Raw genomic sequence first — 24,241 nt, 5'->3', positions numbered from 1 at the left:
GTGTGGTGATATGGATGCACTAGGAAAAGAAAATGACCTGTAGGCAAGTATGAATTTTTGCGTATGATGCTTCTATACACTGACTGTGCAGAGTGGTACCCTGTGTCCGGATCTGCAGTAGGGGGTTGAGCAGCTATCTTTATCTGCTGCCCTACATAGATGCACACACAATAGGTGAGCCTAAAGGTGGCCACACACTATACAATTTTTTAAATATCTGTTCAATTCAAGAATTGCAATCAGTTTTCTCTGACTGATTGTAATGCTGAGAATACACAATTAAATTTTTTTTTAGCAGATTTACTGTCCAATCGTTTTTCTGATCGATTTCTATTCACTTCTATGAGAAATCGATCAGACATGTTGGAAATTATCTATCGAACCATCTATCTACCAAAAAATCGCATACGTTACCAGGTACAGGAAAGCATACTTTTCATTTCCTGTATGCTTTACTGTACCTGCTGTATGCGACCGTAGCACAGCGTTAATGTGCGTTACAAACTTTTTTTTTGCGGTGTGTTGTAACTTTAACGTCGCATTACAATGTAACGTCCCACTGTGAATGAGGCCTCAGGGACATAACAGAATCAATTGTATACAGTACTGTGTTTTGCTTACTGACCTAAAGTGATGCATTATAGGCACTACTTTTGGCAAACATGAAGCTGAACACTTGTAAATACCTTCCGTTTTAGGAGGGCAAAATTGTACTTTGCATAGATTTTTAGCAGGAGGACTCCTGGCATCCTTTTTGCCCACTCCATAAATCTTGGCATTTCTGGTTCTCCATAATGGAACTGGCACTCTGTGACACCTCTGTCTTGCAAGACCTATCATAGCATATTAATTCATGCCTTGCACTGATGAAGCCCCAAGCAGCATGAACCAGTTCTCTGCAAGTTGGATTACATGGTTTTGTAAAATGAGTAGATCATAGTGTGCTGTAATTTACTGGCTGTAAACCAGACGCTCTGCATGTATGCCTGTCTTTTCACTGGTATAAAGGAATGATTTGCATATTCATTTGCAGTCCTGAAGTGATGCATTATGGGGGTTGCTTCTGGCTCATGAGAAACTTCCAGAGGAACTATACTAAAAATAATGTAATTCATAAAATGACTTATTTTTGTACAATATTCATTTATAAATTATTCAGTCAGTGTTTGCCCATTGTAAAACTTTTCCTCACCCTGATTTAAATTCTGGAATTTGTCAGAGGTGGCAACATCTTTAGTCCTGCCAGGTGATCTCTGTGGAATGTTTACTGAGAGTTCTAAAGCCAGTAGAAAATATACCTTGTTTCCCAGAATGCTCTGGAAGGAGAATTCCGCGTAGCTAAACAGCCTAGGATAAGCATCACTGGGAGGGCAGGGCTACATACCAATACACAACAATATTTACATATAGGAGGTGTTTCTAATGCTAAAACCAGGTCAATTCAATTAAAAGTGGGTATCATTATTAACTTACTACATTCTACTATATGTCACTACAGTGCCTCTTTAGCAGTAGCAAATACCATCTGTTTGAACTAGTGAGGTTATTACAAAGCATATTTATTATTATTATTACATTTAATTAACACTGTTTACCTGAACATCACATTTTATTCACAGTGTGAATAGTTACAGCTGGTTCTTGTTATTACATATTGTTACAATTCTTCAACACTTTCATCATTCCTCCATATTCTGATAAGCGGACTCCCAGGAATGACTGAACATATAAAAGATACATATCCGAAACATCAACATTTTAAGACAAAAGTGAAATGGCAATGTAAATAGATAACAGTACTTTTCTATAGAAAAGCATGTGTTACAAATATATATATATATATTCTCATTTACTGTTTCATCTAAGCCACTAAATATGAATGATGATAAACTGGTCATGAGCACTTAGCCACCAGCTGTTTCAAGTTTGAACCAAGGTGTTAGTTGACTAAGGCCTCGTTCACATCTCTTCAACGCAGATGGACGTGCGATCGGAACGCAACGTGTACGATCGCACGCCATCTGCGCCGCTGCTGATCCCATCCATTGACAGTGATGGGATCAGCTCTGCGATTGCGGGCAAAATGCAGGTAGCAGTACGCAATCGCATCATACTGCTGCGCAGCGCAGTAGATGTGAACAGCAGAAGGGCTGTCTATGCCCGTCTGCCGCTCTTGCATTTCATCACATCATGTGCGCGTCCAAATGAGCACGGAAGCGCGTATGTTGTGAACGAGGCCTCAAGCAACACTTCACAACCGTCACTGATGTCACTGATAAATTGCCAGCATCTTCATTTACCAACATGTTTCAAAAGCAACACAAGTAAAATGAATTTAACTAAAGCTCATATAAATAATTATAAATGTAGGAGTTTACAGATAGGTTCCACATTGATTAAAATATGACAATTCCTTTGTAAACTACATTTTTGCAGTATGATAATCATCTACTACGTATTCAGATTCCCACACAAAAAGCATGAGAAGTGGAAACTAGCTGGAAACTATGACACCAATAAATGGTTTGGCGCTAAAGGACTCTCCTCGTTTTTCATTGGGGTGTATGCAATAAGCAGCATTAAGCAGAATTACAAGTGTGAAGTCTTACTGCACGATGAGTAGAGTAGGATGCAATGCATTATGTTTAGTGAAAGGTATTGATTCCCTTACACCTCTATTCACTGGTTTGCTCTAATGACACATTCATTCCACAGGAGGTATACGGTGCTCACATTAATGGTGATGCTGGCATGTGTGTGCAGGTTTTGGGTGTAACCACTCCCATCTACATAACATCTGAGAGCCATGCATGGCAGCTTACTCAGTTACTCACTGTGAAGCACTTAGATCCAGAGGAGTAATCAAAGACATGTCAAATATATAGAGATGATTTGGTAATGGTGTTTTTCTTTTCTTAGGGAAGGTGAACAAACAATATAAGTTGCCGTAAGGATACCTTTAATGGAGCTATAGAAATTATGATGCAGTAAAAGGTGCACAGATTTCCAAAGAGAGAAATTAATCATTTTTGGGTCACAACTGGAAATCTGCTTCCTTTCTGAGGTGTTTGAGGGACTTTTCAATATGCAACCATTAGAACTAAATGGTTCATTTCTGCTTCTATAAAACATGTACATATATAAATAAGGGCTATATTCGCAAGCATACAGTATATTTGGCATACATTTCATGTTCCAATATGAATTGGCACACTGGATGTCAAAGAACAACAATGCATTATAACAATAATAAACTTAGTTATTTTTCATTGTATAAGTTATATTGTTTGCTAGTTGAGGAATAGATGAAAACTAGCATTGTTTGTCCTATGCAGATTTGTAGTGGTTAAACTCTAATATTTGAGTACCACAGTCTATTTCCCAGTTCCATCCTCGATCACTGAAATGACAGCTGAATGTATTGTTGATTATCTGACCATCTAGTCCTGTGCAGGCTCAGGCCTTAGGCACAGGAGGAACACCATAATTTAAGTTTGTTTGTCTTTATGATATCATCATCCTGCGTTAGACTCCACATGGCTGTGTTTCAGGAGTTGCTGGTGATTCTTGGCTGCCACAGGGAATGTTCTGTGACCCACCACAGTCAGTTGGAGTGGGATTAACCTCTTCTCCCTTTCCACTAACTTCTACAGGGGCATTAGGAACATCGGTTTTACCTTCTGATGGGTTCTCCTGAGATTCACTAGTAGGTTTAGTTTCTTCTGCTGGCTGGGCTGGAGCCTCTTGAGAATCGCCAGCAGGTTTATTTTCTTCCTCTGCCTTAGTGGGTGCCTCTTGGGAATCACCTGTAGGATTGGGTTCTTCCCCTGGCTGAGTGGGAGTCCCCTGGGAATCATCTGTAGGTTTAGATTCTTCCACTGGTTTAGTTGGAGTGTCCTGAGAATCACCTGTGGGTTTGGGTTCCTCTGGTTGCTCAGTTGGGATCTCCTGCACTTTCTTCTTTTGATGTTCATCTTCACTGTCTGAACTGTCGGATGAACTACTGCTGGAGGAATCCTTAGGCTTTTTCTTTTGAGAGGGTTTCTGAGATTTTTGAGGTTCTTCCTTAATTTTTTGTTCTTTATTGCCACCACACTTAGTGGGTGACTTAAGGTTTTGAGCAGCACTGAGGATGTCAGCTTGAAGCTGGTTGGTTGAGGTCACCACTTCTTCTACTTTGGCATGATGTGCCTTCTCAGGAACCTCATTAAATGCTGTGGTCCCCCCATTTTTGTCATCATGGTTCACGTATTCTTTTGGAGCAAAAGACGAAGGATAATAGGCTGAAGCTTTGCGCCTATGACTCATAATCACAGCTGCGCACATTATACATATGAGTAGAGCAACCAGAGAGCCCACCACAATAACAAGCAACATGTAATCATTCAAAAATCGTTTTATACTCTCCAAAATATTTAAGGGGGTTGTGCCATTCACATTCTTCACAGAGCTCTCTGTAGTATAGCCAACAATGTCATAGGACTGAGTATTAGAAAGAATTGTTGTGCCATCTCCATCTCCGCTTCCAGATTCCGGTTCAGTGGTATAGCGACCCAGGGACATGGGGTAACAGCAGAATAGGAGCAAACAGAAAGTCAGAAGATGTCCCATTTTCTCTTTGAGCGTCAGTCCCTGTAAAAGATTGTTGTCTGTTAAAATCATGTCTAGTGCAACCAAATCAGAGAATATAAACTCTAAATCAGAGGTGCTCACCCTTTTTTTAGCTTGTGAGCTATTTCAAACATTACAAATTGAAAATGATCTACCTACAGATGCGAGCCACAACTACAGCACAAGCACGCCTCTCAGGCGGGAGGTGTGGCATCTTCCCGGAAGTCCTTCGCGATCTACCAGTAGATCACGATCGAAGCAATGGGCACCCCTGCTCTAATCATATAACATACTTTAGAGTAAAAATAATCAAAAAATGATTTAAGTAGAAAGTGGATGTTATCAGCAATTTATATTATACAGCTGTAAAAACTTTAACTCTCTCTCTCTCTCTCTATCTCTATCTCTCTCTCTCTCTCTCTATCTCTCGCTCTCTGTATATAAAGCATTTTGGCTATGGGAAAATACAGTAGAGCCCTGGTTATCCAGAACTTAACTAGCCAGCAGGCTCATCCAGCCGGCACAAATCGCCAGCAGTGCTCACAGTGGTGAAGGCCAACTTCTTAGGCTGTTTGTGGCCTCTGCTGTGCTTGAAGATTGGGTTCCACAGCTCGCCGAAGTTTCATATACTGTATTTCAATGACTGTATTTTAAAACGTAATACAGAGTTAATGGTATGTTTATAGAGTGGGGTATAGCACTATATTAGCTAGGCCTATGTTTAACATTGAATCTCAAGCAAACAGAAAGCACATTTATCCGGCATCAGCCAATCCCCGTCGGTGCTGCATAACCGAGAGACTACTGTATTCATTTTTCAGCGACACGGTATAGATTAGTGGTGAGCCAGGTCTTGTCTCAGTTAGTGCTGCCAACAGCAAGAAAACAGATTGCAAGTATGTAAATGTTATGTTAGTTGAGGTGTTATTAGTCAAGCTACAGGCAAGGAAGGCATCAGCTGCAAATAAGGATATGAACTTATAAAATGGATTTAACCAGGGCCATTTCAGGAAATGAGATAAGTCTACAAAACAAGTGAACTCATGTAGATGAGGAGTCATGGTTGGGATGGATGTAGTAGGAGGCAAGAGTTAAAGCGGGATTTCTGTAGTTACAGAGAGGCTGGCTGAGATTTACCAACTATTACTGAAATGAGAAAAATCCATGTCCTTTACTTGAAAAGGGAATATTTAACATTTTCATTACTTGTCTAACTGCAAGCTTAACAAATGATTACATGGAACAAAAACAACAAGGCCATATTATAGGAAGTTTTAACAGTACACACATGCTAAATGCAGGAGTTGTTTTTTTGTTTTTTTTAAATAAAACAGGCTCAGAGTTGAAGCAGCAAATCATGTCCTGAGTAATTCTGCCCTATCCTAACCATGAGAACATGATGCAGAGCTTAGAGCCCTGCCCCCTTGTGTGCCCACCACATCTGGGCTCCGTCTGCTTCTTTGTTACAGAGTTCTGTCTCTGGGGACTCCAGATCTCAGGCTCGCAGGTTAGAAAGGAGAAAATGTTCCACATCTGGAGGAAACACTAGTAAAAAGGAGGTGGGCCTTTTAGCTACTCAAAAGCCAGTCTCTGTGCAAGGACTTTACAAGTCTGCTAAGGTCTTTGCAACTGATAACATGAAAAAAGAGCTAAGTCAAATGGGTGTTGCTTATAGAATCCATTCAGAAATGAACAATAGTTTTATAGTTTGTACTGCAGAGTGCAGAAATTGCAAATGAAATCTGATTGGACAGATGAGCAGTCAATAAAAAGTAAATTGTATGCAATAATCTCAGATATCCAATTCACATAATAACTTGTAATGTAACATGTACTGGCAAAACTATAAAATTAAATATGAAAAAAAAAATGATTTAGGATGTTTTGCAGACAATAAAAAAAAAGAAGAAAAAAACCCAACAGACATTAGAAATTAAATGCAATTAACACAGTAACTTAGTCATGTATTAGTGATACAGGAATTCAGTTCTATAAAGTATAAAATATAATTATATAAATAATCACTATTAAATAGATTGTGTGGATAGTAATGATGATAGGTTTAGGATAGGTAGAGCAAATAAAGGCTACTTACCAAGTGCTCTTAAGTTCCAGGTCATAAAGAAAAAAAGTGCCTTCTAGCTAAAAAGCCTGCTGAGTCTTAAGTTTTGTGCGTACATTTTTAAAATAAAAATTGTAAATAAAAAAAATAGCTAAATGTACACACCTTTGCCCTGTGGCTCTATGATTTGTTACAGACCTGAAGTCAGAGAAGAGAAAGTTTTATAACTTACTGTATGTCCCAAGCTTGCAATTTCCTGCAGACTCTGCTGCTAAGATTGCCAGTCTCCTAACTTAGTGTAATGCAGACTGTTTTCATTAAGGGAAAGAGAGAGAGGGGGGCAAGCTCAGCCCTTAAAAAATCCCTCCTGCTTCTTCCATGCATCCCTCTGGATCCAGAGGCGGGGAAGTTTAACCCCATCACAATCTAAAGGGAGGGGACAACAAACAATGCTATAGTTTTTACACATAATACCAATGTATGTATTTCACCGGACTATATTGATAACAGTGTGTACTCTGTGTACTGATTCATATAAGTAAGTTAAACGGATCTAAACTTAGGAATGCTAGAAATATGATAGTGGTCTTATAAGTGCTAAATATGTGTAGTCTAAAAACTTAGTGAAAGGCTGCCAGCAGTGCTTCCTTTCATCTCCAGGGCCGATTCTAGTAACAATGGGCCCTCAGGCAAAATAAATGCAGGGGCCCCCCCGACAGTCACCTCCAAACCTGAAAGTAGCATGAGGGGCCCTTTGTTGCAGCCAAATTTCCTCCAAGGGCCCCTGAGCCGGCTGCTGTGTCCACAACCTAACTTAACCATGGTTTCCGGGGACCCTGCAGAGTCTTTGGCAGAGTAGTGTCTTACCTGTCCTGGCGGGCATGTGCCTCTGTCAGTTCATGGCTCTCCTCTGTTATCCGACACATGTTATTATGTAATATCATGCCACAGGTCACAGAGAAGATGCAGCCAGCAGTGGATGAAGATGGACATGCACAGAGCCATGGATTGACAGAGGAGCGTATCCGCTGGGACTGGTGAGATGCTATGCTGCCGAAGACTTTGCAGGGGCCCCAAGGAGCAACAGTTAAGTTGAGGGGGCTCCTTGGGGCCCTTCAAGCTCTAAGAAAATGGCACAAGTCCCCCCTTTGCCTCTATGGTAGTGCCGGCCCTGTCCCCCTCTCAGCCATATCTCTTTGTACTGATGTTAGTCAGGATGAATTCCTGTCCACTGAAGTCTTCCTGACATCAGTTATGGCCATCCCATTCCCAACCAAGGCTTGAAATGCTGAGTGGATAGATGTCTTGCTTTGGAGTTGTAGTATCCCATGTCCAAATCTCAGTCAGGACATTGCCTGCAAGGATGTATTATTGTAAAGCCACTGATATACTACTCGATCGATCTGACCAGGACTGTCCCGCGATTGACATTGCGATCGATCGATATCATGTGCAATGTCAGCCAAAGTACCGCCATCTGCTCTGGTAGTAAACAAACTTTTTTGCCCATTTAAACATTTGAATGTTGAATTGGGCAAAATGTTCAATAATGTATGGCCAGCTTTATTGTGTATTTATATAATGCTGACATCCTTCGCAGAACTTTACAGAGTCCATAGTTACGTCACTAACTGTCACTCAGAGCAGCTCACAAATGAACCCTTACCATAGCCATAGCCCTATATACCTACTGTAGACTAAGACTGATTTTGGGGAGGAGCCAATTAACTCACCACTATATTCTTGCGGTGCAGGGGGAAACCCAGGAAAACATGGAAAGGACATACAAACTTCATGCAGGTATGTTCTTCACCAAGATTTGAACAGAGGACCCTGTCACCACAAAGTGAGAGTGGTATCTACTACACCACTGTTCATGTCCCTGCCTTTTTATGTGGGTTTCCTCTGGGTTTTCTGGTTTCCTCATATGTTATGGAGGAAACATGCTGGTTGATTGACCTTCCCCCAAAATGAGGCCTAGTTTGTGTTGTGGTGGCCAATAATGATTAATCTTTTTCATCCAATCTTACAATTTCTATGCAATAAGGGAACTGCCTAAATTATCCATGCAAAATATTCACTCAATTTACTCTTATCCTACATAGATTTGGTAAAATGGAATTTTATTTATTTTATTTATTGTACCGTATTTATAAAGCACCAACATATTACAGTATATTCCTGCGTATAAGACTACTTTTTAACCCTTGAAAATCTTCTGAAAAGTTGGGGGTAGTCTTATACGCCGGGTGTCATTGATGCTGGGTGATACGCCCTATCCTATTACCGCCTCTCAGATCTCCCTGCTGAGGGAGCGCAATCTATTCTTCCATACCGCTCTGATAAACAGGTAGACAAGGAGAGCTGACCAGTCTACTTAAGGAGAGTTGACCAATGCAACAAGTCAATTGACTATATACTGTTATATACTGGGTAACACATACAGTACAGCACCAGTATCTGTTCATACACAGCACCAGTACATGATTTTTTATTTTTATTTTAATTTGGTGTGCATTGGAAGAGGCTTTGTATTATCTGTTTGTTTGTTCTGTTGCCATTGTCCTGTCCCAACGGCGGTCGACAGGAAATGGTTCTGATCTCTGTTCTTGGAGTATAGCTGGTGCAGCGGTTGCTACCAGCTATCTCTTCTGATATGTCTCTTTGGATCGCGCTAGCCACTTTTCGCTAGCGCTGTGGATCCTTCTGTTCTGTCTCCTGGGATCGCGCTAGCCACTTTTCGCTAGCGCTGTGGATCCTTCTGTTCTGTCTCCTGGGATCGCGCTAGCCACTTTTCACTAGTGCTGTGGATCCTATCTGTCGCTTGTCCCTGTTTTCGTGTGTCTGTCTTGTCTGCTACGCTTGCTGGAGGCTCGGTGAGGTAACCGTTAAGCAAGCGCTCGCGTCCTCTGTTTCATGTTTGTCTGTTAATGGTTAGTTAGGCGTGCTTATCTCTATTGTGCTTATCACGTGGAGACCGCTCATAACCGCGTGCACCGTTGCGAATGAGTGCGGTGTTCGCGGTTAGCTAGCGTTTGTTATTTTCCGTATCTCCTCATTGTATTATTTGCGGTGCCTTTGCTACCCTCACGCCCTGTTTTGCTCAGTCTTGTGTCTCTAGTATCTAGCCTGGGTGTCCTCAAATATACGCTTGTGGAGGGTTTCCGCCGTGTCAGCGCACGCGTTGTGCGCTGATCACGGAGAAAGTTCCACAATTGTTACAGGCACAACTGTAAACCTACCAAGACATGGCCGTCCACCTAAACTCACAGGCCGAACAAGGAGAGCGCTGATCAGAAATGCAGTCAAGAGGCCCATGGTGACTCTGGACGAGCTGCAGAGATCTACAGCTCAGTGGGGGACTCTGTCCATAGGACAACTTTTAGTTGTGTACTGCACAAAGTTGGCCTTTATGGAAGAGTGGCAAGAAGAAAGTCATTGTTAACAGAAAGACATAAGAAGTCCCGTTTGCAGTTTGCCACAAGCCATGTGGGGGACACAGCAAACATGTGGAAGAAGGTGCTCTGGTCAGATGAGACCAAAATGGAACTTTTTGGCCAAAATGGAAAACGCTATGTGTGGTGGAAAACTAACACTACACATTACTCTGAACACACCATCCCCACTGTCAAATATGGTGGTGGCAGCATCATGCTCTGGGGGTGCTTCTCTTCAGCAGGGACAGGGAAGCTGGTCAGAGTTGATGGGAAGATGGATGGAGCCAAATACAGGGCAATCTTGGAAGAAAACATCTTGGAGTCGGCAAAAGACTTGAGACTGGGGCGGAGGTTCACCTTCCAGCAGGACAATGACCCTAAACATAAAGCCAGGGCAACAATGGAATGGTTTAAAACAAAACATATCTATGTGTTAGACTGGCCCAGTCAAAGTCCAGATCTAAATCCAATCGAGAATCTGTGGCAAGATCTGAAAACTACTGTTCACAAACGCTGTCCATCTAATCTGATTGAGCTGGAGCCGTTTTGCAAAGAAGAATGGGCAAGGATTTCAGTCTCTAGATGTGCAAAGCTGGTAGAGACATACCCTAAAAGACTGGCAGCAAAAGGTGGTTCTATAGAGTATTGATTCGTGGCTGAATAATTATGAACACCCCACTTTGCAGTTATTTATTTTTAAATGTTTGGAATCATGTATGATTTTCGTTCCACTTCTCATGTGTACACCACTTTGTGTTGGTCTTTCACATGGAATTCCAATCAAATTGATTCATGTTTGTGGCAGTAATGTGACAAAATGTGGAAAACTTCAAGGGGGCCGAATACTTTTGCAAACCACTGTAATTCACATAAATGATCACTATCTAATTCATTGGATCTCATTACATCAGACATGGAACCGGATTTGCTAGGAGACTTCTTTATTTTCACCAGGGATCCCCAATGAGATGCGGACTGTAGCATCCCATGTTACTGACCCACATGTAAGGCAGACTGGCAGTGAAGCAATTGTTAGCTAGCTTTTACAGTCTTCATATGATTATGTAGAGGCTTCCCTACAGGCTGACATCAGGTTTTCCATGGAAAATACATGTGTGGCTTTTCTTTTCTGAGCACTGGAGAAAGTCCACATGCAGCTTTTCTCCCAAGCCAACACCCATTATGTGATTATAATCCATCCTTCAAACTCTTTATAGGGTTCTTAAAATGAATAGCTTCACATGTAATATGCAGCATACAGTATCACACCTATCAGTTTTAAACAACCTTATAAAAGAAGTGATTAGGCAGCTACGGTAACTAGAAAATACTACCTACCTGTCATACACAAACTCCACAACGGAAATAGCTAAAAGCAGCAAAATCCCCTCCCCACTTCTCCCAACATCCTTTGATCACAATGTTTGGGTGCAAAGTGTTCATCCCCTCCTAGGGAGCCCATATGAAGGTGGGGATAATATAATGGAATGGCCCTGCTTCTGCATGGGCGCCTCCTGAATAAGGGGTTGACAAAATAGCCATGTCCACCCATGTAAATGAATCAAGTGGGTCGTTTCTGATCCCTCACCTTTTGTACTAAAGACAGAATACAACAATTAACCCAAATGAATGAATGAAAATCCCTATCATGAAAGTAAAGTACACATGCATGATTTTTAAATTATTTTATTAAAATTATCCAACATCATAATCTGCATCTATTTTTTTCAAAATGATTTTCTTCTTCATATGTATATTTCCATTCCTATGAATTGTTAATGGCAGAATGCCACCTCACTGTCCTTATCTCTCACTGTGCCAGCGCAAATTGATAAGGAGCAACAGCATATTGGAATTTCTCACTGAGGCTACCCATTGGCTTATTCATCAGAACCAATGGGAAAATGTTTGAGCAAATTTCAAATTTCCCATTGAAAATTACTATTGGTCCATTAGCAAGGGATAAGGTTGGTGGTTCTGCAATCAACAAAGAAGAATGCAGAAGAAAAAAGCATACAACAAACAGATGTGCATTACAACACTGTAGTATAATAAACATGTATAAAAAGCGGTGGGGGGTTGGTTTACACCTTCCTTGCAAGGTAACTACACAGTGTTTAAAACTATGTGGGTGGGTATGAGTCTTTGGACAGAATGCCAAGCTTGCTAGCTTTGCCATCCTGACCACCCAGCTTGCTTGGTTGCATAAGGTTTCATAAGGCTTTCAAGGACAGTGGTATGCAGTTTTTTCAAAGTCTCTTTAGGCTTTTTAAACACACACGCACACACACACACACACACACACACGCGCGCACGCACGCACGCACGCACGCACACACACACGCACACACACGCACACGCGCACGCACGCACGCACACACGCACACACACACACACACACATACACACACACGCACACGCAAACACACACACACGCACACACACACACATACACGCACACACACACACACACGCACACGCACACGCACACACACACACACACGCACACACACACTTTTACCAACCATCACACTATATGGAAGTTTTAATAAACGATGCAAGGCCCAGCAGTGGATAGGTGTGGGAACTGTTCCCTAATCATTTGAATATATCCAGTTATGGCTCCTACTGTTCTCTGCATGGAATGGCCACATTCCACCCACTGATCATGGCTGCTGTTACATACTGGATGTAACTTTGTATAATACATTTATGTGTAGGTGGCACAGGGGTGTAGCACCCTCCCCTTGGAGAACTGGAGTTTCCAGTTCAAATTTGGGACAAGAGGCTATCCTCGTGGAATTTGTAAGCGCTCCCTGTGATTGTATGGGTTTCCTCCAGGTACTTTTCTTTCCATATTCCAAAAACGTACTGGAATGGTAATTGACCTCCTTACCTACTGCTCTAGGGTCACAGGCTACAGGCACCCCTGGTGGCCATGGGGAAAGACATGGGACACAGGAGGAGGCATGTGGACAGGTGAGCCTGCATCATCACCACAGCCCTGGAGAGGACACTATACAGGGGGAGACTTGGGGGGCTCGCTAATAGAGGCAGTTGGCGGCTGCACAGATTTCCAATAGATGCTGAAATCTGTTGGAAATATGTGTGCACATGTGCTGCAGCAATAGATCCCTTTCTGGTCAGATTCAAAGAGGGATCTATCTGATGATCGTATCTGCTGACCATCTGCCAGTGTATAGGCACTTTTAGACTATGTTAACCACTTGAGGACCACAGTGCTAAACCCCCCTAAAGACCAGGCCATTTTTGTGGAAATTGGCCACTGCAACATTAAGGCCAAGTTGCAGGGAAGTACAACTCAGCACACAAGTGATCCGCCCCTTTTCTCCCCACCAACAGAGCTCTCTGTTGGTGGAGTCTGATCGCCCCCCTAGTGTTTATTTTTTTTTTTAAATAAATATTTGTTTCTTTAATTTCTTATTATTGTTTTACTATTTATTTATATATATTTTTTTCCAAACCCCTCCCTCCCCCCAGCCAGCCAATCCTGGCGATCAACTGTCATAAGCTTCTGCCTATGAGAGCCGATCGCTCTCTAGTGTCCCAGGGGGACAGCCGTGTCACACGGCTGTCCCTAATACAGCGCTGCTGCAGATCGCAGTGCTGTACACAGTTATTAGACGGCGCCGTCTAACAGTCTCTGAGCGGCGATTGCCGCTGGTAGACTGAAGGCGGGGCGGAGCTCCGACTCCCAAGCGGAGATGAAAGCGCGCAATCGCCTGCAGTAGCCGGCCAAAGGACTTGACGCCAATTGGCATTAGGCGCTCCTGTGGCTGCTGCCGCGGTCACGCCCATTGGCATCATTAAGTAGTTAAGGAAACAATGACTATGGTAGGGATTAGATTGTGAGCTCCTCTCAGGTACAGTTACTGACTGACTTTAGACTCTGTACTGCACAGCAGAATATCTCAGTGCTTTATAAATACACAATAATAATCATCATAATAATAATAATATACTTTGAATTAACATTAAATATTGATATGTCTTAATATCTTAAGATATATAAAAAAAAATTACATGGGATGTTCTCACTTTTAACAAAATTGCATATCCCTGGCATTCTATTTTAAGGTTCATAAAAAAATAAAAGCAGACATCACCCGACTTCAATCTGATGGAAGCAGTGTTCATTCCATGACAGCCACCTAACAAATAACAGGGTTATTTTCTGATATTAAATTGTATATTCCAAAATATTTCAGTACACCTAAAAAATCCTTTTTCAAATATACTGCATGTTTACAAATGCCTGACTCTGCCAGATGTAAATAATATTTGTTTTACTTATTTTACCTTTAATAATCACCTTAGCAAATTATTCTTAGCAGCCAACAAGTCAGACTTATTGGACACAAAGGTCCCTTGTTTAGCCAGAATGTTGTAGTGTGTTCTGGAATTGCAGGTTATATTCATACACATCTGAGTGTTTTCATTTCTTTATTATATCGTTTTGTTTGTCCTTTTAGCTACACGCTGCTGCAGCAGAACTCGCAAGAAGCATGTGTGAGCATCAGCTAGACACTGTTTATATATCGGGGAGTATTATAAAAGGAAATGAGCAGGAAATCAGTAACATAATGGAAAATACAAACTGCAGCAATGCAAATGGAAAAGTTAGACACACAAGATATCAAACGAAAGAGTTGTAGACCACCTTCTATATATGTTGTGCCCTAAGCTACCTTTAGTTGCAATCAGTGAATATGGTTGATAACTGAATGTCATTGAGTGAGTGTGACCTCACATGGACCTCTGGACCTTTTTGGGAAAGTGTGTGATATTAGCCAAGCAGGATTCTCTTTAGCCTAGAACTATTGTTTTGCTCAAAAGTCAGGCCAAGTCTGCTGCTACATCCCTCTCTGTTCTCCTAAGGTATGAACATGCAGTTAAAACTGTACTTCTATGTGCTGTATATCATTCATTAAGCTTGTGCAGTAGAGCAGAGTAGACCTGATAGGGCTCGGCTATTTCCTCCAGAGTCTGTGGGGAAGATGGTACTGCGCCTGCGCTGGATCCCAAAGGTTAATATCTCTGTGTGCTGCATACGCTATTGTGCCTGTATGTATCGTTTTGGGGGTGATAGCGCTGGATTGGGGCTACACAGAAAGATGGGGGAAGCCTCATTAGGATCCAGAGGCTTCCCACTCCGGAGGTAAGTACCCCATAAGGGCACTTTTTTTCCTTACAGATTCTCTTTCATTTCATAACAGGCCATTTTGATTTCTTGCTACAGTATGGGTAGAAGAAAGGAGCTTCCCTCCGAAATATAGTTATTTCTAGCTGTGTCAGAAAAGTGTGTGTAACCACTTTACCACCACACTCCTTTTAACACCCTTTCCCCACCAGGAGCGTAGATATACGGACCCCCGCCACTACCGCCGATGTCCACGCTCCCACTCGCTCGTGCGCGCGCTCCTGCGCTCGTGCATGCCGCTAACCGCTCGATTGGAGATCAATGAACGGGAAAAACTATTCCCGTTCGTTGATCTCAGCCCCCCAGCAATGATCGTCTACAGCGTGATCATTGTGGGAAAAAAAAGTTTCCCAGCCTCATTGTACTTCTTGTAAGCGTACTTCCTACGCTTACAGGTCGCATGCACAAAAAGTTACTGTGGCCATCTTGTGGCCAAATAGTAAAACTACACCCAAAAGCATTTTTCATATACAAATACATAGTTTTACATTATAAATTAACTCATTACCTCCCACACTCCCCAATTATTTTTTTTGTAACTAAAAATAAAAAAATTACAATAAAAAAAAATATAAATAGTTACCTTAGGGACTGAACTCTGTAAATATTTATGTCAAGCGACCGGGTATAACACTGCTACTTTATAAACTATAACTATACTAGGTTTATAAACTATGGGCTTGTAATTAGGGATGGACGCAAAACTGAAAAAAATGCACCTTTATTTCCAAATAAAATATTGGCGCCAAACATTGTGATAGGGACATAATTTAAACGGTGTAATAACCGGGACAAATGGGCAAATAAATTTCATGGGTTTTAATTACAGTAGCATGCATTATTTAAAAACTATAATGAACGAAAACTAAAAAATAATGATTTTTTCCCCCACATTTTTTCTTATTTTCCCATTAAAACACATTTAGAATAAAATAATTCTTGGTATAATGTCCCACCTAAAGAAAGCCTAATTGGTGGCGAAAAAAACAAGATATAGTTCATTTCATTGCGATAAGTAATGATAAAGTTATAGACGAATGAATGGAAGGAGCGCTGAAAGGTGAAAATTGCTCTGGTGTTCAAGGGGTAAAACCCCTCAGTTGTGAAGTGGTTAAGTAAAATAAACTCCATCCTCAACCAACCCAGTGTTAAAGGGGAACTTCAGCCTAAACAAACATACTGTCATTACGTTACATTAGTTATGTTAATTAGAATAGATAGGTAATATAATCTCTTACCCACCTTGTTTTAAAAGAACAGGCAAATGTTTGTGATTTCATGGGGGCAGCCATATTTTTCATGGGGGCAGCCATCTTTTTGGCTGAAAGGAGGTGACAGGGAGCACAAGACACAGTTCTAACTATCCTGTGTCCTGATCACCCCTCCCAGCTGCACGCGCTAGGCTTCAAATTTGAAATTCAAAATAAAAAAATAAAAAAAAGCAGAAGGAGAACATCAACATCAGATATCCTATCATGCTTTGTACAGCATCAGGGGAAAAATGCCTGGGCAGTTTTCTTCTGTGCAGCTAAAAATGAGGCTTGGGTAAGAAAAACAAAGTTCTGATGCTGTGAAACTGTTAAAGAAACACCAAGCCTTTTCAGTGCTGCAGAGTAGATTTGTAGTCTGGAGGTTCACTTTAACTTGCTGTTAAGCCAGAGGCGGACATAGGGCAGTGAAGACTGTGCAGCCACACAGGTACCCCATGCCCCCAAGGTCCATGCAGCTGCACCAAAGTTAGGCCTGATTATTCTGTAGGCTCTTCTCTGTGTATTTCTCTCTGAAATACAGGAGGAACAGTGATATTTGTTTGTGGTCCAGTCATACACAAGTATGAAATGTGTGCTACATTAACACAGTGCCTACTGAATGTAACCTAGATTCATGTACAGGGGCAGCATGGTGGCGTAGTGGTTAGCGCTCTCGTCTTGCATCACTGGGTCCCCGATTCGAATCCCAGCCAGGTCAACATCTGCAAGGAGTTTGTATGTTCTCCCTGTGTCTGTGTGGGTTTTTTCCTGGGTACTCCGGTTTCCTCCCACACCCCAAAAACCTACAGATAAGTTAATTGGCTTCCCGCTAAATTGGCCCTAGACTAAAATATACATGCACTACACAATATAGACATATGACTATGGTAGGAACTAGATTGTGAGCTCCTCTGAGGGACAGTTAGTGACAAGACTATATATACTCTGTACAGCGCTGCGGACGATGTCAGCGCTATATATATATACATAATAATAATAATGTACTCTTATGTAATCAACATTATTAAATGGTCATTATCATCTGTTATTATAATGGCCACTCACATTGGGACCCTTCATTTATCCTGCACAGGGGCCCACTGTTAGCTTTGTCCACTACTATGTTAAGCCATGTGGGCCTGTGATTAGCAGTAAAATGGGCAAGTGAGTATGTGGGCCCACACCATCACAACCAACCCACCTGACTTTCAACACTGGGGAGAACCTTGCAATGGGGGTGCTCATTAAGCACCTCTGTCCCAGTGTTGTTTAACAAGGGACTCTTCCCCGTATATGTGCCTCCTAAAAAAGCATTGGGGTTAATAGGTTGTTTTTGTGCTGATTTGCATCTTTAACAAAAGGGGCAATTAAAGAGGAACTTTAGAGATAAGGGGAAAATAAATAAATCAATACGTTGTAAAGTGAGAAATTAAAGTTCAAGAAATGATTGATATTCGCCATGCAATTTATTCGTGTTGTTTGATCCACAATCAGCCTGCACGTCATCATCTTTACTACTGGCATACAAGAAAAAACTAGACAGCACCAACTGCCTTTATTTATAACCACACCTACGTTGCGATAGGCTAAAAGGTTGTTTTTTTATTTAGTAGATAAGTAGATAAGCAAATGCACAGAGGGAGATACCGGTTGCTTGGCAGTTGGAAACAGCTGTTATTTCCCACAAGGCAACAAGGTTCACAGACAGGAAACTGTAAGGACCTAGGTCCTGACATCATAGTAAGGGAAGAGTTTCACCACAATATCAGCCATACAGACTCCCCTGATAATATATTTCAGAAAAGGTAAAGATTTCTCATGGGAAAGGGGATATCAGCTACTGATTGGGATTATGTTCAATCCTTGGTTACCGTTCCTCTTTAAATATACAACACTACCCAGGTGAATAAATGAAAGGGGTTGTTTTATTTGCACATTTAATAGCCATTAGACATACTGTATGTGGAACATTTTGTTATCACATGTGCTATATTTTCAGTCTAACTATAGCATGATTTCAGTTTATTCTTTTTAGACCTTCCTCCATGAAGAGGTTCCAAGCTAATTCACATGTAAAGCAGCATAATACAGAACAGAACCCCAAACATTTCTCCCTACATGACATTCTGTTTTGACCATCAGAGTAAGCATTATTGCGATTATTTCCTCTGGTTTATTATACGAGCTAGTCCAGCCTGGGGAAATGTTCATGGTGTAGGAGCAAAGCTGATAAGCATCGGCAAGACAGATCTCCATCCTGGCAAATTCTCTGGGGAACAGGCTTCCATCCTCCTTACTGCAGATAAGAGGCTGAATATCAGATAGAAAGCAGACTCTGATCTTGGGAACGAAGAAAGAGGAAATGCTACATAAAGAATCGTTTTGGACCACATTTCCCTCAAATACATCTTCTGATTTCTCAGATTGTTTCTCTTTACATGCCTGGTGCTGCGTCAAAGTGATATAAAATATTTGTAAACAGTTTAAAAAGAGGACTTACCTTCTCCAAGAAGAATTTAAACATGTACTGTAAATAGAAAAGCTATATTGGTCCAAAAAAATTGCAACTCTCTTATAAAAGTGCACTGCATTTCTCGGGACTGCACTCGCTTCATCAGGCAAGTAATTGAGAGTACACTCTCACATGAGCTATTGAAGAGCCCAGCACCTCCATCAGATTTTACTCTTACTTGCCTGATAAAGTGGGCGAATTTCCGATAAATACATTACAGTTTTATATGAGAGTTGCAATTATTTTGGACCAATTAAGTTTTTCTATTTACATCTGAGCTCTTCTTGAAGGAGGTAAGTATACCATTACTTCCTGTTTTTAAATATTTTACATCACTTTGGCACCTGAAACATTATGTCGCAACTTCTTCCACCCTGAGTAAAGGGTATTTGCTTTTGAACCAGTCCATGCAGATGGCGACTTTTTAACCCAAGTGGAGTCGGGTCTGTTTTTGCCACCTGCCTAGTGTGTGGCCACTTCTGTGGGACATGGTTGAGAGTATAAATTCTACACATTAACCATTTCTCTATTTATAGATACACTAAACTATATAGGCTCTGGGTTTCTCCCAACCCCCTCCCCTAATTATGCTGGGTGGGGGGGGCATTCTGACTAATTGTTTTAGGGATAAGCCTGCTGATTTACAATCTAAGATTTATGATGTGAACAAGCGTACCATAAGCAGAGTAGCTTTCACCATCGTTACCGGCCACCAATCACCTGCACCCACCCCTTGTTACTCTCTCCATGGTCTCTCACATTGGAAGCTAAAGTGTAACAAGCCAGGATCCAGATGCATTACTATGCTTTGTAGTACTTGGACACTGCTGGAATAAATAGCTTCATTACAAACAAACCCGCTGCACGTTCCTTTTTTCCTCATACCCCACTTGATATACTGTACCTATTTTATTAGGTCTTGTGGCTGATTATACAGTAGTTGAGGTTTGCTTTTCTTTTTTTTTTTTTTTTTTTTTTTTTTTAGGGGATGGGTTTGAGGGACTAATCCAAAAAATGTGTTAGATTATGGCATTTACAATCTATATTAAAACTGAGATATTGAGTGCACATGGAAATTATTTTTATTATTATTTAGTATTTATATAGGAGTATATATAGTCTTGTCACTTAAAGAGGAACGCCAGTGAAAATAATGTAATAAAAAAAGTGCTTAATTTTTACAATAATTATATACAAATGATTTAGTCAGTGTTTGCTCATTGTAAAAATCTTACCTCTCCCTGATTTACCATCAGACATTTATCACATGGTGACATTTTTACTGCGGGCAGGTGATGTCACTGGAAGGAGATGCTGCTTGCTTTTTTGGCAGTTCGAAACAGCTGTTACCCACAATGCAACAAGGCACCCACAGTGTGATTTCAGTACCTCAGTGCTGTGAGGCGCAGACATCACACTGTGGGAGGGGTTTTACCACAAAATAAGCCATACAGAGCCCCCTGTTGATCAGTTTGAGAAAAGGAATAGATTTCTCATGGGAAAGGGGGTATCAGCTACTGATTGGGATGAAGTTCAATTCTTGGTTATGGTTTCTCTTTAACTGTCCCTCAGAGGGGCCCACAGCCTAATCCCTACATAGTCATATGTCTATGTATGTAGCATGTAGTATATGTATGGTAGTCTAGGACCAATTTAGGGGAAGCCAATTAACTTCTCTGTATGTTTTTGGGATGTGGGAGGAAACCGGAGTGCCTGGTGGAAACCCACACAGACATGGGGAAAACATACAAACTCTTTGCCAATAGTGCCCTGGCTGGGATTTGAACCGGGGGGGGGGGGGGGGGGGGGAACTAGCGTTGCAAGGCAAGAGCACTAACCACTACGCCAGCGTGCTGCCCCTTATTTTTCAAACTGTTGCTGGCTGGGGGGCTGCAGCTGGGAGCGATACGTGAGTGCAGTTGGCATAATGTACCTCTATCAGGTAGTACAAAGCTATTAGCTGCAGCAACGCAATCAGTATTAGGTAGATTTGTACTGTATTCTTGTCTAACATCAACTTGTGCCAGTTGGTAGACCAGGTAAACAATAAGTATCTGGAAAATATTTGCCTGAGCTGCCACCAATTGTTTAGTGTATGCCGAGCATTAGGATACTTCAAATTCTCCTTTGTTTTAATTAGTCTCTTTTATGAGCAGCAGTGGGGCCTAACTTGAGAAATGGAAAATTCCATTCAGTGAATCACTGTGAATCTGTTATGATGTCACATTAGAGTTCTTCCGCCATTGTTTGCTTGAGGAATATTTGGGCAGGGAGGAAACTGCAAGACTTAAAGAGAGTCTGAAGCGAGAATAAATCTCGCTTCAGACCTCATAGTTAGCAGGGGCCCCTGCTAAAACGCCGCTATCCCGCGGCTTAATGGGGGTCCCTTCACCCCCAAATCCCCTCCGTACATCGCGGAATCTCTTCCGCATTGGGGCAGGGCTAACCGCCGCAGCCCTGCCTCCCGCGCATCTATCAGACGCATACCTCCGCATCTCCCCCACCCCTCTAAGTCTTCCTTCACTGAGAGGGGCGGGGGAGAGGCGGCGATGCGCGTCTGATAGACGCGCTGAGAGGCAGGGCTGCAGCCGTTAGCCCTGCCTCCAGGAAGAGCATGATTTTGCAGGTGGGGGGGGGGGGGGATTGGGGGTGAAGGGACCCCCATTTAGCCGCGGGATAGCGGCGTTTTAGCAGGGGCACGTAACTATGAGCTCTGAAGCGAGAATTATTCTCGCTTCAGTGTCTCTTTAAAAGAGAACCTGAACTGAAAATAAAAAGTTAAAATAACCATACACAGGTCATACTTGCCTCCTGTGTAGTCTACTCCTCAATCACTTTCTCCTCTCCTGCGTCCCATTTGTCCACTGTGATCAATGGAATTCTCCGTCCTCCATTTTGAAAATGGACATTATCCCATAACAGCTTCCTGGTCAGCACACTGTTAAACTGTAATATCGCCCACTAGAGTCATAGGGAAACATGGACATTACCTTGCCCATTCGGTTGTAACTGACAGCTGATGATATATAACTGACAGCAACTGATATATTTCAGTTCTGACAAAATATTGTCAGAACTGGAAGGGATCATTGTCAGAAGAAAATAGTGAGCTTCTGAGAGGAACTGACAGTGAGGTTAGTATGTAATATTCATTTGCAGCTACGTCAGGTGTTTATTTTAAATAATTTTACTCACTTCAGATTCCCTTTAATCATTCCTTCAACAGTGAACATTTTGGAAAACTGGTGCTAAAGAGAAGAAGTGAAAGACAATAAGAGCTTTATATAATCATTGTCTGGGAAAGTAAGGAGCCTAGTATTGGGGAATGCTAGTTCTAGCACAATCAATTAATTGCTGTGAACTCTGGGGACACAAGGTAATAATTATTTGGTATAGAGAAGTTGGGGCGCACCATGCACTGCCATGGGCCGTAATGTGAATTACGATTATAGCAACATTCAGACAGTAATTTGGGCACTGTTAAAAGATGGAGCCCAAATTACTTTAAAAACGGTATAAATTATTCGCCAGCAATAGCTGGTAGCTGAATTATATCTTACCCCCTGAGTTTGTGGTGGCCTGGAGGGAGAACAGTAATTAACACTGCCAGGACTTGTGCAGGAGCAGGGTGAGCCGTTTTTCAACTTTTCCCTGCGCCAGTGGTGGGCCAAAAGTTTGCATGTGCCAAACTTAGCATCAAAATTCGCAATTACGCATCATAATCATAATGCGACATTTCAGAGAAAATCGTATTTAATTTCGTATGTAATAGTAATAATTCATAATTTCGCATAATTTTCAGTGTCATTTTCACATAATTTTGCAAAATTTTGTGCCAATGTTAAAGCAAAGCACCCCATACATGCTATTGCTACCAACATTGCTACATATGTTAAGGAGAATAGTGGGGACATGTGAAAAAAATCATATTTCAAAAAGACCTTGTAGTTTTTGAGATTAATACTGCAAAGAAAAATGTGTTTTAAACTGATTTTTCTTTGCATTTTCAAAATCTATTTTCTTAAAAACTACAAGGTCTTTTTTTGATTTGTACCCACAATTCTCCTTAAAGAGAACCCGAGACGGGGTTCTTCCATCGCAATCCATATACAGAGGCTGGGTCTGTCTATAGAGCCCAGCCTCTGTTGCTAGTTAGTTCCCTCCAAAGCCCCCCCTGCGCGCCGTCAGACCCCATAAAACACAGCCGCGATACGTGGCTGTGTTTACCTCACTACTCTCAGTCTCGGCTGTTCCCCTGCCTGCTGAATCGCTCAGGTCCCCGCCCGCGTCCCTTCCCTCCAATCAGCAGCGAGCAGCGAGACTGGCATCAGTGAGATAAACACAGCCGGCTGCGACACGCTGCGTGTCGCCAGCGCGGCTGTGTTTTATGGGGTCTGACAGTGCGCAGGGGGGGCTTTGGAGGGAACTAACTAGCAACAGAGGCTGGGCTCTATAGACAGACCCAGCCTCTGTATATGGATTGCGATGGAAGAACCCCGCCTTGGGTTCTCTTTAACATATGTAGCAATTTTGGTGTCAATAGCATGTATGGGGGCTTTGCTATTAACCACCGAAGTCGGCATGAAATTACGCAAACTATGTGAAATCAATTAAATTTACACATTGTAATTAAGTATGGGCGTAATTGCAACAATGTATGCGAAATTTTGCGTAATTGTAATTAGCTGATTACGAACATCACTACCCTGCGCCCAAATGTGCACATTCAGTTTTTTGGATTCCGTATGTAGCTTTTCACTTAATACTTTAGTATATATTAAAGTTAAAATATTTGCACGTGTCTAGTGAAAAATGGCGCCGGCAAAAAAAATGGCGCCCCCTTCTGCCCGGTATATGTTTAAAACAATATTTATCGTTTTAAAGGTTAAATTAGTGCAGAATGAAATTTATCGTTTTAAAACTTTTTTTTTTGTCCTGCCTGAACGATATTTATCGTTTTAGCCCCTGCTTTGCTGCCGTTTGGAAAATATCTGCCCGCTGGCTTTAATGTTTAATAGCAAAGCCCCCTTAAAAGCTAAAAACACCAAATTTGCAGGGAATGTTAAGAAGAAAATTGTGAACAAGAGGAATTTTTTTTTCAAAAAGACCTTATAGTTTTTGAGAAAATCGATTTTGAATATTCTTCTT

At 41.6% G+C, this 24,241-nt stretch overlaps 1 protein-coding gene across 2 annotated transcripts; it reads right to left on the bottom strand.

Annotated features, from left to right (window-relative positions):
- Window positions 1-1,543: 1,543 nt before the first annotated feature.
- Window positions 1,544-6,990, bottom strand: TMEM119 (transmembrane protein 119). 2 transcript variants are annotated; one of them, XM_068271485.1, is made up of 2 exons: window positions 6,906-6,990; window positions 1,544-4,632 (listed from the first exon to the last, which is right to left on the bottom strand). In XM_068271485.1, the coding sequence occupies exon 2, from the start codon at window positions 4,609-4,611 to the stop codon at window positions 3,526-3,528; it is 1,086 nt and encodes a 361-aa protein (XP_068127586.1). In that variant the 5' UTR covers window positions 4,612-4,632; window positions 6,906-6,990; the 3' UTR covers window positions 1,544-3,525. The 2 variants fall into 2 exon arrangements, with proteins under 2 accessions (XP_068127586.1, XP_068127587.1); XM_068271486.1 differs by lacking the exon at window positions 6,906-6,990 and adding an exon at window positions 6,707-6,888.
- Between the last annotated feature and the right edge of the window lie 17,251 nt (window positions 6,991-24,241).

The sequence above is a fragment of the Hyperolius riggenbachi genome, chromosome 1 (assembly GCF_040937935.1).
Source record: "Hyperolius riggenbachi isolate aHypRig1 chromosome 1, aHypRig1.pri, whole genome shotgun sequence".
NCBI lineage: Eukaryota > Metazoa > Chordata > Amphibia > Anura > Hyperoliidae > Hyperolius > Hyperolius riggenbachi.
The sequence above is the reverse complement of the archived record's forward strand: the minus strand, read 5'-3'. Positions and strand labels throughout refer to the sequence as shown.

What these genes read in the sequence shown, in the direction of transcription:
- TMEM119 (XM_068271485.1), bottom strand. Translation starts at nt 4,611, where the DNA reads ATGGGACATCTTCTGACTTTCTGTTTGCTCCTATTCTGCTGTTACCCC.